Below are 19,450 nucleotides of genomic sequence, written 5' to 3' on the forward strand. Positions count from 1 at the left end.
GTAGTATATTGATCTCACAGAATATTAGACAGTCATCAAAATGGCATATTTTCAAAACATTAATGACATGGGGAAATGCTCACAACATAATGCTGTTGAAAAAGTGAGACATTATACATGCAGCATGGATATCAAGTTTCAAAGAAAATATATACATAGTAAAAAGATCATAAGAATATTAATAATTGTTATGGAATTATGCATGATAATGTTAGTCTTCTTTATGCTTTTTTATGTCTCCAAAATTTTCTTAATGAATTTACTGTATTTGTAAGTGTTGTGTGCATGGGTGGTACTGGGGGTAAGCAATCCAAATACTCTTAGGTGGGTAAGCACTGGCAAGGGTTTCTTTCTTGTTGGCAAAAAAATATGCCAGTAAGGTAGGCTACTTCAGAGAGGGCACATGAGAAAGATGACAATATTTTTAGACTGGCTTGTTCAATCCTCTTGGGAAAAAAAATCGGTGTGTCATTTTTCATAAGATAAGGATTGTTTAATGTTTCAACCAAATCCTGTCCCTTCACATCAAGGGTTCTCAGACTTTAAAATACTGAGGAATTATGTTGGGCTTGCCTATTAAATACAGGTTCCTGGGCTCCAAATCCCAAGATTCTGATTCTGCAAGTCTGGTGTGGGACTCGAGCTTATTTTCAACAAGCTCTCCGTGTGACTTTTTTTGATGCAGGTGGTCTATGGACTACACTTTGAGAAACACAGAGGAAGTCATATGGTTTGACTTGGATGAATCTTTCTTTATTTAGCCTTTATTTTGGATAATTTCTTCCTGGTTATACAGTAAATAGAGTTGGTATAAACCCTCAGTGGTATGTTGATTAACTGGCTTTTTGAAAAAACAAACTCAACTTACTGCATTTGCCCATTTCTATGATGTAAATACTCCCACCATGACCAATGACAATCCACCAGTGGTTTAACAACCAGCTCCCAAAATTCTTCTCACAAGCTGATACGAGCTGGCTCCAGCACTATACAATATATTTTATTTAAGTACTTTAAATCCTTTGAAGAAGGGATAAGTGAATGAAACGCTATTATATCTGTGACAGCTAGGATGAAACAAATAAGCAACAGGACAGCTTGAATCACCTTAAGGTAACAAATTCTAAAGGCATTAGGAAAAAAGACCACTTGGTGAACTTTTATACACTGTTTCTTATTTTATTCTATTTTTTTTTCCCATGGCCATGTCACAAAGAGTGATACACTCACTGAGTTCTTTAAGGGTTGTGAGCTGGTTTCCTATGGATGACGGAGAGCCAAGAAATGGGACTCTAGGTTTGGGAGGAATGCCAAATGCTGAGTCTCCACCTCTACCCTCCGTGGCCCTCTGCTTCCGAGCTGCTGAAATGCTCTTGGTCATTAATTCTAGAGCACCCAACCATAAAATCAACTCCCCCAGCTTCTTCCTCTCTCACAGGATTGAGACAACATTGTCTCTAGGAAACCCATCTCAGATGTGTTTTACGTGTTCATGTGTGGGAAGTGGCCTAAGTAGAGGCTAATAGTACAGTTCTTTCAATATTTTGACCAGACATATTTTAAGAAAATTGGACCTGAAGCCTATATAGCCAGCTGAGGTGAATTTACAGCCCTGCTTTTAAGAACAAAACTCCCTCAGGCACCTGCTTCCTTAAGGCAACACCAGAAAGGAAATGAACTCTTGCTTAAAGACAACCCACCTTATTTTATGGGTTATCAATTTTCTAGCTGGCACACAGTTCCCTAGCTACTAAGAGGAAAGCCTCCCAACCCCAAGCAAGTATTGAGCTACAAAAAATGTGAAGTCTGCATTCTAGCAAACAGCCCAGTTTCCTGAAGACGAGGCAAGGCTGTGGTGCCTCAGTAAGTGAAGTCAGGGGAGCAGCAAAGATCTATGATGTGGGCTCACCACATAGATGTCTTTGCCAATAAGCAAGTGACAAGTTGGACAAATGTGACTTCATGCATGGTGAAGTCAGAATCAAGTACTTAAAATGATATGCTAGTTTTGTCATAATCTCAGTCTTTCTTCAAGCTCCATTTAGTTACGAAGGTGAAGAACTTTCAGGAGAAATATGAATATTCAATTACATGTTTCAAAATCAGACATTTACACATCGACTTGGGGTAAGTGCCAGAGTTAACCTCAAAGATAAGTGAAGGGCCTCTTGTCCAAATGGAACATGAAGCTCCTCAAACAGGAGAATTCAGCCCTTGCAAACTGTCATTATTTCAGTAAATGAAACCGGCCCTTTAACAGATGGGCGACATACTTTGCAACTTGCTGATAGCCTAATAAAAGACACAGGCTTTTTAAAAATGAAGGACATGGACTTCTCAAATTACACCCCCCAAATGGATTTAGCAGAATAAAATTAAGAAGGCATACAACAGCTTGACAGAAATTAGGAACAGACTATGGAAATTTGATAGTTCTAAACATCAACATTAAAATGACCTTTTTATTAAAAAAAAACTCACTGTTTAAACCATAGGGAAAATATACACTGATATAGTCGAAACTGGGGTAGCATATTTTGGAATTATAAGCACTGATCTAATAAAAACATAAAGTTAATTTCTTCCCCAAATATAATAAAAATTCCCCAGAAAGGCAGGTTCCTTTTTATATCAGGTACCTTTTCTTCTATATGAAATGCTATGCTTCTTAAAATAAAATGTCTCCGGTTGATGGATGCAACAACCCAATTTAACACGGGCCATGGACCCTAACAAAATAAGGAGCTCAGCAGTTCTGCTCACCTTTCACGTTCTTCTTTCATTTTTTCCAGCTCTTCTTCCCTTAGGCCGCCATGCTTCAGAGCGCCCTTCTGCTCAGCCTTGCCACCTCTGTCATCTTTCTTCTTTCCAAATCTAGAAAAACATGAAGGAGGAGATGGCTGTTAACAATAACCTTGTTCTTGGGGCGCCTGGGTGGCTCAGTCATTAAGTGTCTGCCTTCGGCTCAGGTCATGGTCCCAGGGTCCTGGGATCGAGTCCCACATCGGGCTCCCTGCTCCGCGGGAGGCCTGCTTCTCCCTCTCCCACTCCCCCCAGCTTGTGCTCTCTCTCTCTCACTGTGTCTCTCTCTGTCAAATAAATAAATAAAATCTTAAAAAAAAAAAAAACAAAAAACAATAACCATGTTCTTTCAGGGGTAAATTTAAAATATTTATGAGCTGAACTCATCAAACCATAAATCTTTATTCTAAGTAGTACAAGATCATTTTGCATAAAATGAAGTAAAATAAGAGACTGAAAGGGCAAAACTAATAGTCACTAAATTCCCCTCGTTTTCCTCTCTTCCTTCTTTCCTCCCATCTTTCCACTGAGATATCGATTGTGCAACATGCACAAAGTCATGTGGTTAAAGAGTAAAAATCTCAAACCATTAGTTCACTAGAAATGAAAGAACTGAAAGGTTACCATTAATATATAACTAAAAACTGACCGAACTCCTCTAAACAGGCCTCCAGAGCTGCAAGTGGCACTGACCTTTGAAGTTAAACTCACGGGACTCGATAATGATAGTGCTTCAGGGGACCTCGCCAAACACCTAGTTTACACTACTCTCATTTTGCACATGAGACTTTGGGCCTTGATCACCCAAGTTCAGGGAAGGGCTGGGATTAGAACTTGGGCTGTCTCCTATAGTGCCCTCTCTCCTTCACACCACATTCACTCTCGCAGGTAGCCCCATCTTCCTAAGGCAGCCTCGGGTTTGTGTGTTCTCAGCACCCTCGGTGCCTGGCATATTTGTAGCTAATTGGGCACAGTGGCAATTATGATACATTTTTTCCCTGCAGCTTTATCAAGATATGATGGACAAGTAACCTGTGTAAATGTAATGTGTGTAACTACTGATTGGATACATTTCTAAGTTGCAAAATGATTCCCACCATAGTATTAGCTACCAAGTTCATCCCATCAGTAGTCACTATTTCTTTTTTGTGGTGAGAGCACTTAAGATCTACTCTTAGTAACATTCAAATATAGGATACATTTTTATTAGCTCTCATCACCATGATGTACATTAGATCCCAAACTTGTTAATCTTATAACTGGAAGTCTTTACCCTTTGACCAAAAGCTCCTCAATTTCCCTTCTCCCCAACCCCTGGTCACCACCACTCTACTGTTTCTCTGAGTTTGTCTTTTTCAGATTCCACAGCGTATATGTATATGCATTTATACACGTATATGTGTATACATACACACACACACACTACACCTTCTTAATCCATTCACCTATTGATGAACAATTAGAATGTTTCCATATCTTGGCTATTGTAAGTAATGCTGCAATGAACATGGGAGTAGAGATATCTCTGTGGGATCCTGAACTCAATTCCTTTGGATGTATACACAGAAGTAGAATTGCTGGATCATAGGATAGTTCCATTTTTTAAAAAGTTTTTATTTAAATTCCAATTAGTTAACATACAGTGTAATATTAGTTTCAGGTGTACCATATAGTGATTCAGCAATTCCATACATCACCCAGTGTTCATCGCAGCAAGTGCGCTCCTTAATCCCTATCACCTATTTCACTCATCCCACCCACCTACCTCCCCTCTGGTAACCATCAGTTTGTTCTCTATAGTTAAGAGTCTGTTTCTTAGCTTGCCTTCCTCTTTTTCTTTTCTTCTTAAATTCCACATATGAGTGAAATCACATGGTATTTATCTTTCTCTGACTTATTTTGCCTAGCATAATACTCTCTAGCTCCATCCACATCATTGCAAATGGCAAGATTTCATTCTTTTTTTATGGCTGAGGAATATTCCATTGTGTATATATCTATATCTATCACATCTTTATCCATTCATTAGTCAATAGACACTTGGGCTGTTTCCATAATTTGGCTATTGTAGATAATGCTGCTATAAACATCAATCCCTTTGAATTAGTATTTTTGTGCTTTTTGGGTAAATACCCCGTAGTGCAATTGCTGGATCCTAGGGTAGCTCTATTTTAAACTTTCTGAGGAACCTTCATACTGTTTTCCACAGTGGCTGCACCAGCTTGCATTCTCCACAGTGCACACGGTTCCTTTCTCTCCACATCCTTGCCAACACCTGTTGTTTCTTGCATTGTTGATTTTAGCCATTCAACTGGTGTGAGGTGATACCTCATTGTGGTTTTGATTTGTGTTTCCCTGATGATCAGTGATGTTGAGCATCTTTTTATATGTCTGTTGGCCATCTGAATCCATTTTTAATTTTTTGAGGAACCTCCATGCTGTTTTCCATATTGGCTGCACCAGTTTGCATTCGGACCAACAATGCACTAGTGTTCCCTGCAATTATGATACTTTAAAAGAGCACTGTGTTTCCTTAGCACTGTTAGGAAAATAAAACTGCACATTTGAAATAATAATAATAAAGCTGTGGTTATTACTAGGACACATTCTTAAGTAACAGGCATTTTCTCCAACAGGTATTTTCTTCAGAAGCAATCCCCTATGGTCTTGGTATCAACACACATGAAAAAGGAACGTAACTTGATGCTCTGCTAATAACCAGGAAAAAGTAACTCAATTATGCATATTCTTCAGTTAAGTTAAAGATTCTTGTCAAACTATGGAAACCCCATTTATCTTTTGTTTCTTATTAAATAGCTGCAAATTTTACTTCTGTGTTTATGTGTGTATATCTTTAGCTTGCTTACTCTACCTCTGTAACTACCTATGTATCCAACTATGTATCCATCCATCTATCCAACCTGAGGACCCTACCCATGCTCAGACTGCCCACCCCTCATCCCTGTCCCTGGCCCCAACCTCCCAACATACACAGTGAGTCAGAATCTCCTCACCTGAAGACCTGACTCATAAGCTTGAAACGCCTGTCTTCTTCAGATTTTGTAAAAATGAGTACATATTTGTCCTTTTGGGATTGTGTTTCAATCCAAGGCCGAGGTTGTTGGTTACATGGCAGCACTGGGTATCGCTAATACCCATATTTCTGTTGTTACCAGAGTTCAAAGTACCCTGCTTTCCTCAAAGCCTCTTCCAGTCTTGACTCTGCTGTAAATTTTTCAATTTGCAATTCCAATGAGCAAATCCTTGCTCACGAACGTTCTCTTTCCTCCCCATTGCCATCTCGTCATCTGCCTTTGCTTCTATTGCATTTCTTTTGCCGTATCCAGTTTAATTTAGGGATTTTAGTGAATCAACTATGAATTTTCACTCCATCATCCCCAGCCTTTTTTTTTTCCTGGTCCCCCTCCTCTTTCCTAATCTATTCCTCTCTCCCACTGAAGAAATGACCTAGTGTCATTTATAGACTAGGGAAGAGAAAAAATACTGACAAACTAGAAGATCACCAGCTTCCAAATATAATTCAGATTTGTTGATATAGTTAAGATCTCTCTTTAGCCTACAAAGCAGCAGATATATAATGTGTGTTTTCCTGTGTACATTCTTTAGCTTTTCAGACGCATGTAGAAGAGTCTAAGTTTCTTTACATACATCAGTTAAAGAAATAATTTTCCCTCAAAATGTCACTAAATATAGTAAAATTGGGCCAAAAAAAAATCAAAATTGTGGGGAGTGAGGATAGAATAATGCTTCAGGAAGTTGAAGAGGGCAAAAAGGTTGCCAAGAATTCCATAGATATTAAGCATGTTTTTCTTCTATGTTCCAAATATTTCTCCTAAATTTGAAGGTTTGGATTTTCTGAGATGAAGGAAGTCTTGTTTTTGAAGGGCAAAACTAACCTATATCTGAGTCTACCCTGATCTTTATTACCACAACCAATGAATTGTTTTTCCTTCCTGTTGCTAAAATATTTCAGTTGTACTGCAGTTCAAAAACAGCTTATTGTGTTTTCATCACAGTGGAATATGTCTGATAAAGGTTAGTTGTAAGTAAATTCTGCAAAGCATTTTCTTCTTAGCAAGAACCATCAATAACAGTCAAATCAACCAACTCCACAAATAATATAAATGTTTTGATTTAAACTTCATGATCATTTATTAAACTTTCCAAGAAGGAGGGCAGAAATAGCTATGAAATTTATTTCATTAGACAGAGAGAACAGTCACAAATTACCTTATTTTGTAAAGTTTGGGTAGGTTCAAGAACAGAATTATAAAACAATAATCTTCAAAAGGACTCCCACATTGTTAAGACGAGGAAATTGAGACCCAGAGAAGTTAATTGCTTTTATTTATTAACACACTGAATTCTTTTTTCCAATTTTGCAATCAGACAACTTAATTATCAGTGGTAGGAGCAGCCGTGATGGGAGGGTAGGGGGAGTTGGGAGAAAAACATCAGTTTGGTGAACTGTGTACGCCTTGTTCTCCTTCCATGTCAGCCTTTTTGGGGGTCACTTCCCAGCCTTTCTTACTTTCACAGACATAGAGAAAGAGGAGTTGGGGAGGTTCAAATACATTGATTCATCTCTCCATTAGTTATTTTTGTGAGAAAAGTCACAAGAACTCTAAATGGCTGAAATTACTGCTTTGCATTCTAGGGTTTCAAATATCCCCTGCATTCCAGGCCTCCCATTATCTATTACCTAGGAAATTTGAGAGTTGGCCATTCCGGGCAAGGTGCCTTGAGGAAATTGCTTATAGGTCAACCTTGCTTTATATAAAAGATATTTTCCTGCAGAATTCAGTGCAAACATATGGTTTGAATCAATAAAATCTTACTTTCCATGTACCTGGGAAGCCTGTTTAAAGACTCTCATGATGGATCTTTTTGTAAAGTGGAAAAATCACCTTTCAACATACCCTTTATGTAAATTTAGATTTTCATGAATTATAAGTTGGCTTAAAACACCTGTCCCTGTTCATTTCTATACAGAGACTACATGAAACAGCTTTATGGAAAACTAGCTTTCTTTCTGTCCTTCTTTCTTCTTCCATACATGCATTTGTTTACAAAATGTTTATTAGGCATCACTCTGTGTCAGTCATTGCCGTAAACACGTTTGATGTTGAATTGGGATGCAAAACCAGACACTGCCCCTATGGAATTTACATTCTAATGGAGGAGCTGGGCATCAAACAAGTACAAATATGCAATTATAAGTTGCAAAAGAAAATGCTATGAAGTGTGTTAGGAGAGACAATAATAGGAAATTGGTGATTGGGGAAGTCTTCAGTGAGGAAATGACATTTACATTGAGATTGCACAGGTAAGAGTGTCCAGACAAGCAGAGATGGGAGATAAGCCTTATGGCAGGAAGATACTACACACACAGAGGGCGTGAGGTGGGGAAGGTCTGGTGCATTCCAAGCGGTGGAAGAAGGCCAGTGTCACTTAACAAGGGGAGCACAGGGGATACACAGGATTCAGATGGAAAGCGGGACAAGGACCCTGGAGTGCAAGTGTCAGAGAGGCTTGGAGTTTAGCCTAAGAGTAGCACAAGGTCTGGTCTTAGTAAGTCAAGGGACAGAGAAACTAGATAAGGAAACTGGTACATTTAGAGTTGGTAGAGGAGAAACAGGCGTAACCAAGTCATTTGAAGCAGAAGTGATACAATGTGATGCACATTTTAAAAGAGCTTCCTGGTTGCTGAAGTCAAAAGCAGCAAGTTAGAGCAGTAAAGCCAATTAGTGACTGCCTCAGGAGTGTGGGTGAAAGACAATGGTGGCCTGGACTGGAGAAGTGAAGACAACAGTTTGGAAGTGGTGGGTCAAGGGCGAGGGACCAAAAGTTCACTTTTAAACATGGTTATGATGTTAGTATGTCTTTGGGAAATCCAAATGCATGGGCTAGGGATGAGGACAAAGTCCTAAGGAACTGTAACATTTAAAGGCCAGATAGAGGGACGGGGAGGCCGTGTATAAAAGACACAGAAGAAGAACAGCTGGAGAGATCAAGAAAATCAGGAGAGTAAGGTATAAGAGACACGAGGGAAGTGCACTGTGAAGGGGCCATGATCACCAGGTGAAAATGCCATTGAGAAATCCACCGAGGTCAGGACTCCAGAGTTCACTGGATTTGGCACTTTGAAGGCATGGTTCAGTGGCATGCTATGAGCAGAGGCCAGGTGACAGTGATCTTGAGAGTGAATGGTAGATAAGTGTAAAAGTATGCATCTGTGTGTGTACAACCACTTCAAGAAGTTTGGCTGGTGGGGTGATTGCTGGAGTTTGGGTGGAATGTTGAAACAGGAGATTTTCCATTTGGCTGATACTGGAGGGCTTTTGTTTGGTGAGAGGAAGAAATGTCAGAGTGTGAGAGGTTGGAATGGAAGAGAAAGGAGAATAAAGCTATTTTCTCTTTTAGTGTGCTAAAATATTGATAATATGAAGTTTACCATTTTAGTCATTATTAAATATACAGTTCAGTGGCAGGAAGCATGGTCACACTGTTGTGCAACCATCAACCACCACCCATCTCCAGAATATTTTCATCATCCCAAACTGGAATTCTGTATCCACTAAAGAGTAGCTCCCCATTTCTCCCTCCCCCAGCCCCTGGGAACCACTATTCTACTTTCTGTCTCTGAATTTGATTACTCTAGTTACTTCATGTAAGTGGAATCATACAATATTTGTCCTTTGGTGTTTGGTCTATTTCACTTAGCATCAAGTCTTCAAGGTTCATCCATGCTATAGCATATGCCAGAATTTCCTTTTCTTAAGGCTGAATAACATTCCCTTGTACATACATACCATATTTGTTTATCCATTCATCTGTTGATGGACTTTTGGGCTATGCTCATCTCTTGGCTGTTGTGAATAATGCTATGAACACTCGTATAGGAGAACAAAGTTCTTGATAAGAGAAGAGGACAGGGATATATAGAAACTCCAGAGAGACTGGCCTTAGATAGGAGGAGACTCAAGAAAAGCAGCAGCTAGAAGAGGTATAGAGTTGATGAATGGACAGCTGAGGAGTTTCCAGGTAATTCATTTATTAGTCAGTAGGATGCAACATGTATAAGAGAAATGGATTCTATCCATAAAATGAGACTTCTTGGTACAAATTGAGAAATCAAAGGAAAAGGACTATACAAGGTTGAAAAGAATCTCATAAAGGGTTATACAGAAAAATACCAAAACCAGACCTCTTTGGTTGTAATTTTGCCTAGGTCAGGAGGCCCTAAAAGGCCATATGGGGAAGTAGAATTTAATAATGGTCCATTCATTCATTCATTCATTCATTCATTCACTGAGCTGCCATGACACATCACATGGATTACTCACATGGAATGTAACCACTAACACCATCAATTGTTAGGCAAATATCTAACTCCTCAATCCAATTAAACAGCTAAACAAGCTCCCAGCATCTTATTGTTTTCCAAATGATAAAGATTTTAATATAATTCTTAGTAGTTATCCCCTAATTTCTTAGCAAATTCTGTTTGTTTTTCTTCTGTTTTTATTTCTTTCCTTGAGTTTTCTAGGTAATGATGACTTTTGAATCCTTCCCAGATTCCCACATACCCTGACAAATGATCCAAATTCAACAACATGTATAGCTCTATCTCTGCCTTTGTTCATGTCTAGTCTCTTATTTAATTCACTTCTTCATTCTGCTAAGTACTGCCTGTCTACAGTTTTCTTCCCAGGTCCCACTGGGCAGTTTATGCAGCTGTTAGTATCTGCTCATCTTCCACTGAGCACACACACTGTATAAAAGCAATCTTGAGTGATGGTTTAAGAGGACTAAAAAGTCCAGCAAGGAAAAAGTTCACACACTCTTATTTCAAATTAGTGGTGAGCTATGAATCCAAGGAGAGCTGCAAGTACGAAACAATGTATTTCTTCCTTCTGCAATCCCGAAATACCTTTGGGTGTCAATGATGCATTTGGAAAAGGCTACAAGATCCAGTCATTACTAATATTACACTTAGAATATCTATGGAATGATGTCAGATATGAACATGCACCAACTTCAAAAAAAAAACCAAAACAAAACCAACAACAACAAAAAAAGAAAATGCACCAACTTCACAGTAAAAATATGTTCTGGACTTTGATAATGGTTCATTCTCCCTGTAACCAGCTGACTTATAAGTTATGATATTGTCTTACCATTTTGTAAATTATACACTTTGAAATAGCTCAAGCAAAATACAGGGGCAGAGAAGTTCACAGACCTTTGACTGTATTTCCATAGTTTATTTTGAAATTCACCCATAAAAGGTTTCTGTTGTCTGATGCATTCTAAGCTGGGTTCCGAATTAGCATATGCGTATGCTGATGAAATTTACTTCCATGTATTGAATCTCATATGGTTTTGTGCACTTTGGTGATTGCTTCTCTCTAAAACGTATGTCACAAAGGTCTTTACTTGTTTACCTGAGATGGCTCCCATTGTACTTGAGAGTTAAGTATCTGATAAAAATTCAATGAAAATTGACCAATTAGAGAGTTTCCCCCATTTTTTTTGGTACCTAAGGCATTGCTTATTTTTATGTTAATATTATCAATCGAATAATGAACAGATTTGTGTTTGTTGTTAATGTTAAGAAAAAATATTTTCTATTTTTAGCCTTCCACAGTATATGATTACCATGCTAATGCCTGTGATTTTTCAGGAGGGAGGTGGAGTGCTATAAACTCTGTATGCTTTCCATAACAGAAGGGTTGTAATTTAAACTCTATAAGCCCACTCCAGGGCATGCAAAGGGAAATAGGGATTTGCTTTATAGGATATGTTCACAAGGGGAAGCTGAGTGAGTTGATGGTTTAGTAACCGAAGAAAAACTCAGTATTAAAAAATCTTTCTTGTTATTTCTTGTTAACTAAGTGGGTCAAGCAGTTGAGGCTCTGAAAATGATTTCTAATTAAAATTTTAATTTCTGGTACATTGTTTAGACACTTATTTTGGGTATGTTTATATGTTTCCAAGATGAAGACAAGCTATATGAAAACAACAAACATGTTTAATCCCACTGCTATCTTTACTACTTCCATTGAGGCCAACATTCCCACCTATCCTTAAACAGCTACTTGCCTCTGGGTTGTTGCTCATTCCCAGGATGAGATTCCTATATTGGTGGTCATGGAGACTCTTCATTCCAAAGCAGCGGACCTTCAGATCTCAAATGTGTTGATATTTGTTTTTAGGATTGAAAAGCAGGGAGGTCCTATAACATTCTAAGATTTCTCTCTAAGTGGATAAAACATCTGCTGGGTAGAGTCTTAAGCAGCTCTCTGGCTCTGAATTCAGCTGCTGGGATTCCTTGAGCTAATTTGCTTTCCCAGACTGAGAAGCTAGGAAACACAATAGATTTGGAAGTACGAATATATTGTAAATAATTCTAGCGGGTCCAGAAAGCAAAGTAAAGCAAAACGTACATCAGTAATAACCCATCTTCTGAGAAACAAACAAACAAACAAACAAACAAACAAACAAACAAGTAAAAAGGGCATTGGGAAGACTGACTTGCAAGAATCACTTAAGGGATCTGGGAGCCACTGGACATTTACTTTTGCTGAGCATTTTTGTATCAAATGAAAATTCCACTCTAAGATTATTAAAGCAGCACTCTGTTAGGAGAAAGAGGAAAAAAAAAATATGAAAAAGAGGCCAGAAATTAAAATTAAATGAAAATAAGCATGAATGAGTGAGCAAGAAAGATAAAGATACTAATAAGGTATGATTTTCAGATCCACACAGGGACTATAAAAAGCTTATTAACTGTCACGACCACACTGGGTTTTAAGTTATTCTATCCTGCTTTCCAGAAGAAGAAATACTCTTCAGGAGCACAGTGAACTTTGATTAATTGCTTTCATACGCTCTCACTGGCTTTAAGACGTAGGCAAGAGTCTTAGTGATTCAGACTAAATGCTTATGATTTCTGGGAAATATATTTAACAGGAGCATTAAAAAAATAGATCTTTTTTGCATTTTTATGTTTTCTTAATAGTTAGAAAGGCATTTTTTATTAAATGTTTACTTATTTCAAAGAGGCAGAATATGTGGCTTCTTCCTTTTTATTTTTATTACTTTTAAGTGGATCTCTGAGCATCTCTGAAGGCAGCTTGAGTGCACAGACAGCTGATGGCCTGTCCTTAAAACACATGCTGACTCAAACAGCACATGGCTGGAATCTAGACTTTTCATCTGTGTGCGCACAGCATCCCCTTCTTCCGTTTTCTCAACCTCCTTTATCCCGGAAACCTGGGCCCTAGGAAAGGAGTGTTCTGAGACCAAATCACACCCCATGTGTAAACTTCTCTACCAACTGTGGGAGGTTCCCCAACACCCGGGGCCTTCCCGTGCTCAATCTGCCAGGGCTCACTCCTCAATGACCATGGATTCATCCTGCAGAAGGAAATGTCCCTCCACAGGAAACAGCTCTGAGATTCATTCACTGGCAAGTGGGGTCATTTTAGCAAACTGCCTGCGAAGGGAAAAACTGACTCATATCAGTGAAATTAAATCCAGGGAGGGTTAATTAAAAGTTCTATGGAAACTGGAGATCTCGTCTCTAGTCTCTAAATAAAATGTCAAATACAACTTATATTCCAATAGCACAAATTAACTTATGTATACTTTCTATAAAGTCCCTTATCAAAAGAATGGTGACTAACTCATTATGTATAAAGGACAAAAGGACAATGTTAAGAAATGGCTGATTTTTTTGGGGGGGTGGGTATAGTGACTATGCAAAGGACCATTTTAAAGGGAATCGGGGTATTACTGCTCCATCTTCAGAAGTTAAGAGAAATGGCATATTTTCTCCGGAATGCATCTGCACTAAACAAGAATAAAGTGATTAAGCTCCAGACCCAGTCTAATGGGAGTAAAACTTATCTTTATAACTCAGATTAAACAAAAAAAAAATTATCACTTCTTTGATGCCCAAATTAGCTCTTTTCTCTAGCATACTGAATTAATTAGTTGAGTGACAAAAGAATTAGTCCATGTAGGATCAAAGCTGAAATCATATTTATCTGAAATTTAAAATTAAGAACACACAGCTCTATCCCTCTGTAGCTCATGTAATGTTCTTTTATGTTCTATATATACTAAACCTTCTGCATGTCACATAAAGTATAACTAGGGCTTTATTCTTTTTTTCATTTCATGTTCTTCTTCCTCTTTTTAATATATAAAATCTTCCCTGAAAATACAATGAGAACATCACAGAATATTTTTTCCTGGGGGTGGGAAACTTTTCCATTGTGCCATAAGAATCTTAAATTATGTGGCTTTTTTTTGTCAAGATTTATTGTACAAATACAAAAGAAGCAAAATAATTAATGCACGATAGAGCTGGTAAGAGAGCCTTAAACAATAGAAAAGAGTTATTACATTGATTCTTAATAAATGATACTAAGTTTGAAACTGTTCTTAAAAGGTAGAAGCTCTCTTAACTTTGGGCTTCTTTTTTTCCTTCTTTTTCTGCAGAAGAAAAAGCAATTTTGAATAAGGGAGAATTGCTGGGGGTTAATTTCTGGGACGTCTCAATTTACTAGAACTCATATTTGATTTTTTTTTTTTTGATGTGTGTAACAGTTTTACTAAAGAAAACTAACTTGGATAAGCATATCCATCTTCAGCCAAGATGCGATGGAGAGTGGATTCACAGAGGAGTCTGGAGATGAAGAGGGTTTGTGCTGATGTTAGCACCTGTATTTTAGGGCACTATTTTAACCATTGCTTACATGTGAGCTCCTCAAGGGCCACGACAGACTCTTTACTTGTTTCCCTTATTTATGCATACATGCATTCATTCAACATGCTTACAGAGCACCTACTTTGTAAATCTAGTAGATGCTAAGGTTCCAAGTAAATTAGTCAAATGTGGTCTCCACTCTCATTCTTAGTGATGGATGTATAGTAAAAATCCAACCAAGTATTGCTCAGCTGAATTAAAGGTGAGATAGGGATTTCAGGGATGTGTCACTTGTCTCTTTTCTTCATGGCCTCTATCCTAGAAGAAGGACCCAATGGTCCCTCATAACAAATATGTTATCTTCCCATAAAGCTCCCAAACTGGAATATACTGTCCCTATGGACACAGAAATCACCAAACTAGCTTAATGTAGGTGTGGTAGCTATAAGCTAGCCATAGCCCTGGATGTCTACTGCCACAGCAAGACCAAATAGGGGGCAGACAGTTATTCACCTAGTAAAGGTAAAAAACATCTGGCTATCCCAGTGCCATGGGGGTTACTGAGTCACCTGAGGATTCTATCTCATGATGACCAGTTCTTTCATGTTGTACAAATACCCTGTTCAAAAACACTAGGCTAAATTCTAGAATGAAATTCAAACCTAAAGCTGTCATTAGAGATGATTAATCTGCAAGATGTCACCTATAAAAGACACCATGTTTATCTCCTAGTTAGACCTTTAATTTCAGAGTTTCAGAAATTATGGCCTTTTTAATCTTAGGCATCAAATAAAGATAGGCGTGAGGTAGTTGCTTGGTCCTCCTTTGACACTGCTCGTCTTTGTCATTAGTTTGTCCTGTCCTTACAGAATTCCAAATGATAATATCTCCATCTGTGCTCTTCCATAAAAGAGTTCTTTTGGAAAAAGAGGTAATTTAAAAAATCTGAGCCCTAACTTAGTTTGTAAGGCAAGGGATCAGATTTCAATACTTTTATGTTAGATTTAAAGTTAACTAATATTCCCCTTCTTATTCAGTACGTCCCTGAAGAGTAGGCCATAAAACTGAATTGATTCTCAACTATGAATATGCTGAGAGGGAAAAAATATATCTATCCTGAATGTCTCAAGTGACATTCTACATAATACTTTGACTCTCCTAGGGCCCAGAAGTCACAAGTCTTGGGAAATTTTTCAAAACCTGTGCTGCCTACAAAGGGTCTCCATTCATTTTTTAAATGTCTAAAAACTCGCTTTCTTTAGCTTTTCTTGAATTTAAAATCTTGGGACCCATGTGTAAGATAGGGTGCCAACTACAAAATGAGGCATAATTTATTGTTTTAGATAGAGTTGCTGCTTATCCATTGAGCTGCATGGTCCCCATACCCTCCAGGTCCCAGAGCACTTTATACTGAAGGAGCTCTGCCAAAGTGACAGTCATTCAAGGGCCATCAAGCAATCAACGATGTCTCCTTTGTCTAGAGGGGCCGGGCAAGAGACAATAATCTTTTTCATAGGACTAGATTTCCCACAGGATTTTAACCTTATTTTATAAAATGGATATAACCTCATTCTCCAACAATGTAACATCCTTACAGAAAATATATCCAGGATTAAACAACAACAACATCATCAACAATAACTTGGTTTCTGACAAGGTTTTCTAATCACTTATAATTCATAAAGGCCTATTACTAGTAACACACAATCATAAAAGTATGCTTTCCCTTGGAAATGTATAGTAGCATAGCACAGTGGTGATTTACAATTTGACCGAAGAAATCAGAAATTGATTTATAGTCTGTCCAAGGCATCAGGCTCTTATTTGCTTGTCCACTAGACTGTGAAACTACTATTCTGCTATGTAAGTATATTTTCTTGTTCCTCCCTTTCCTGTACCAATGGCTAATTTTTCCTTTCCTCAATACCACAGATGAATAATTCCCCGCAGATTCCTAGTCCTATTCTACAGTTCAAAATAGCTGTGATTGTTCTGACAGAATGATAAAAGAAACCAATGCTAGAAAATTTGTGTGTAGGTAATTAAATGCACGCCATATAAAGTACATAATGAAATGAATCAGAGGTGTGAGCCTCTTTGTAGAACATCCTAGATGGAGTTTTTGGTGAGTATATCTTTAAAAAAAAATGTAGATGATTCAACCAAGTAAATTAACCTGAGGGTGTTTCCTTATTGCTGGGGCTACTTTTAAATATCAGATCAATTTTGAATCACATCATATAAACGGAATGATATTGGAAATTTTACTTATGCCCAGCTATGTGTTTAGTCAGATGATGGAGGTGTCTCATCATCTGCCACAATGTACTGGCAGCCTGTTTCTGAATGGCTCTGGATGGCCAGTGGAGGGGGTACCAGCAGCATCGTTCAGATGATGGGTGGGGTTGGCGATGATCACCCAGAGCATCTGCAACCTGTATTTGGCTCTGGATTTAATGCTTCTGGTCTCCCCCGCTTTGGTATTTCTAAACTTCGCCACCTAATATTGAAGCGACTTCCAGTAACTAATCCTTTTTATAAACATGACAGTCATATTTGATTCTGTAGAAACTCACAGTATTTATGTTTTTCATTTGGGAAGGTTATTTGGAAACCCAAGCCAATATATTATTTCAAGTGTGACTAAGCTGTTTTCATTCATTTTACACCAACCCTAACACTCTCTATGACCCATCCTACTGAGCTCTGTAGACACAGGAATCCAGTTAATCCAGTGGTGGAAGAATCAGTTTGGATAAAAGAACAATAAATCCAACTCTTACCTCATTTCTAAAAAAATAATATTTCAGTGCATTAGTAAGAAAGAACTAGAAAAATGTACAGTTTGGTAAGGAATTTGGTAAGCCTGAGCTTAACGTGTTTAATCTAAATTTACCAAGTTAGGGGAAACAGAGGTAGTTCTAAAAGGGCCCCGGGGCACCTGGGTGGCTCAGTCAGATCAGTGGCGTCTGATCTTGATTTTGGCTCAGGTCATGATCTCAGGGTTGTGAGATCAAGCCCCATGTCAGGCTGCACTCTGGGTGGGCAGCCTGCTTAAGATTCTCTCTCTCCCTCTGCTCCTCCCCCACTCTAAAAATAAATAAATAAATAAACAAATAAAAAGGCCACATTAATGGACCTAAAATCAGAAGATTAATAAATAATAACACAAAGCAATTCATTAATATGATGTGTTGAATATAAGAATTTTTTGATAAGGTGGAAAAATTTTCAAGGTGATTCATAAATGCTTTGGAACATAAAATGCCATTAAGAACTGATCATATAATATATAAAGCTATGGTTTATGTATTTATTTATTTATTGGATTTACATTGGATTTATGTGGATTTATATTATGTGAAATATGTATGTTATATGTTGATTTAATGCACCAGCACTATATTTAAAAAAATAAGTTTTCTCAATAAGTCCTTTTGAAATATTGTTTATTTAATTATCTGTGAAAAATAGTTCATTGGCATTCTTTGTTATAAAGAGATTTGTATGCAAAGTGTTCTTTTTTTTTTTTTTTAAAGATTTTTTATTTATTTATTTGACAAAGAGACAGCGAGAGCAGGAACACAAGCAGGAGGAGTGGGAGAGGGAGAACCAGGCTTCCTGCAGAGCAGGGAGCCCGATGTGGGACTCGATCCCAGGACCCTGGGATCATGACCTGAGCTGAAGGCAGACGCTTAAAGACTGAGCCACCCAGGCGCCCACAAAGTGTTCTTATGGGCTCAAAAATTGTACAGTTATAGAAAGTCTCTTAGGGTTGGAAAACTCTTCGAGAGCATATTATCCAATCCTACTCAAAGCTTAGAAAGTCAAGTGACCAGCCTAAGGCCACATGGGTACTCAGGACCAAACAGGGACTTGAACCCCTCAGTTCAGTACAAAGTTCTTTCCATCTTGCTATGATCCCCAATTGTTTGTACATATGTTATGAATTATTTACCCAAAATTCTGAATCCTTAAAAAGGAATCCTACTCAATAAAAGTTTAGTGTTTCTGTGAGTTCCTATTGCCCAGAAATGCAATTAGCTATAATGACAAAGTCCAATTTTGTGACTACTTGGCCAAATATAACATGCCAACCAATGTGAGGACTTGATAACTTTCCCATTATCTTAAGCTCCCTTGTTCACTGACATTCTCACCCTGTCCACAGACAGACTCTTAATATATGCCAGCTGATTTGATCAGATTGCTGAGAAACAATTACTCAATTATTTAGCTCAATTGGTTAGAACACTGTGGTAATGGGGTCAAGGTCATGGGTTGGCTCCCCTGTGTGGGCCAGTTAACTTGGACCTATTCCAAAACCACAGGCTCTACCCCCAGTGCAGATGGTCTTACAAATACGTGCCAGTGGTCAAAAGGGCGCTCGCCAAGAATGTGCGGACAGGGCACCATAAATCCATCACTTTCTACGGAAAAACAGCTCAATGCCAGTTTTGTGAACATATGTGGGTTACTAGTAACATTTTCACAGGTGAAAGACAGAATACGGTTCCAGATTTTGTAATACCGCAGATTTGCAAACCTAGCATTTTAAAAGTAATTTTTAGAAAATAAGAAAGTGTATGGTTAAACTTAAATTCAAGCAGTCATTTGAGATTTACAGGAAAAGTTCTAAGCATGAACCAGTGATTTCTACCAGCTTCAAAAATATGAGAAAAAATTAGCAAATTTAGTCTCCCTGTGTGAAATATCTTGATTTTTAAATATTGGCTTTTTTTTTTTTTTTTTTTAAAGTAATAGTCTGTGGCCTAAACATACAGTGTCTGTTGAGCCAAATTCAGCCTCTGGAATCCCAGTTTGCAAACACTGGTATATCTAAGTTCTATGTATTTCTAAATATCTATCTATCTATCTATCTATCTATCTATCTATCTATCTATCTAT

At 37.9% G+C, this 19,450-nt stretch overlaps 1 protein-coding gene across 2 annotated transcripts in view; it reads right to left on the reverse strand.

Moving 5' to 3' along the window:
- PARD3B (par-3 family cell polarity regulator beta) overlaps window positions 1–19,450 on the reverse strand; it is a 995,632-nt gene that overhangs the window by 187,743 nt on the left and 788,439 nt on the right. For both annotated transcript variants that reach the window (XM_035007317.1, XM_035007318.1), the window contains exon 19: window positions 2,764–2,874. In XM_035007317.1, coding sequence (XP_034863208.1) covers window positions 2,764–2,874 — 111 coding nt within the window. The remainder of the gene's footprint in view (window positions 1–2,763; window positions 2,875–19,450) is intronic.

Source organism: Mirounga leonina, unplaced genomic scaffold, assembly GCF_011800145.1.
Source record: "Mirounga leonina isolate KUSES-001 unplaced genomic scaffold, KU_Mleo_1.0 Mir_151, whole genome shotgun sequence".
NCBI lineage: Eukaryota > Metazoa > Chordata > Mammalia > Carnivora > Phocidae > Mirounga > Mirounga leonina.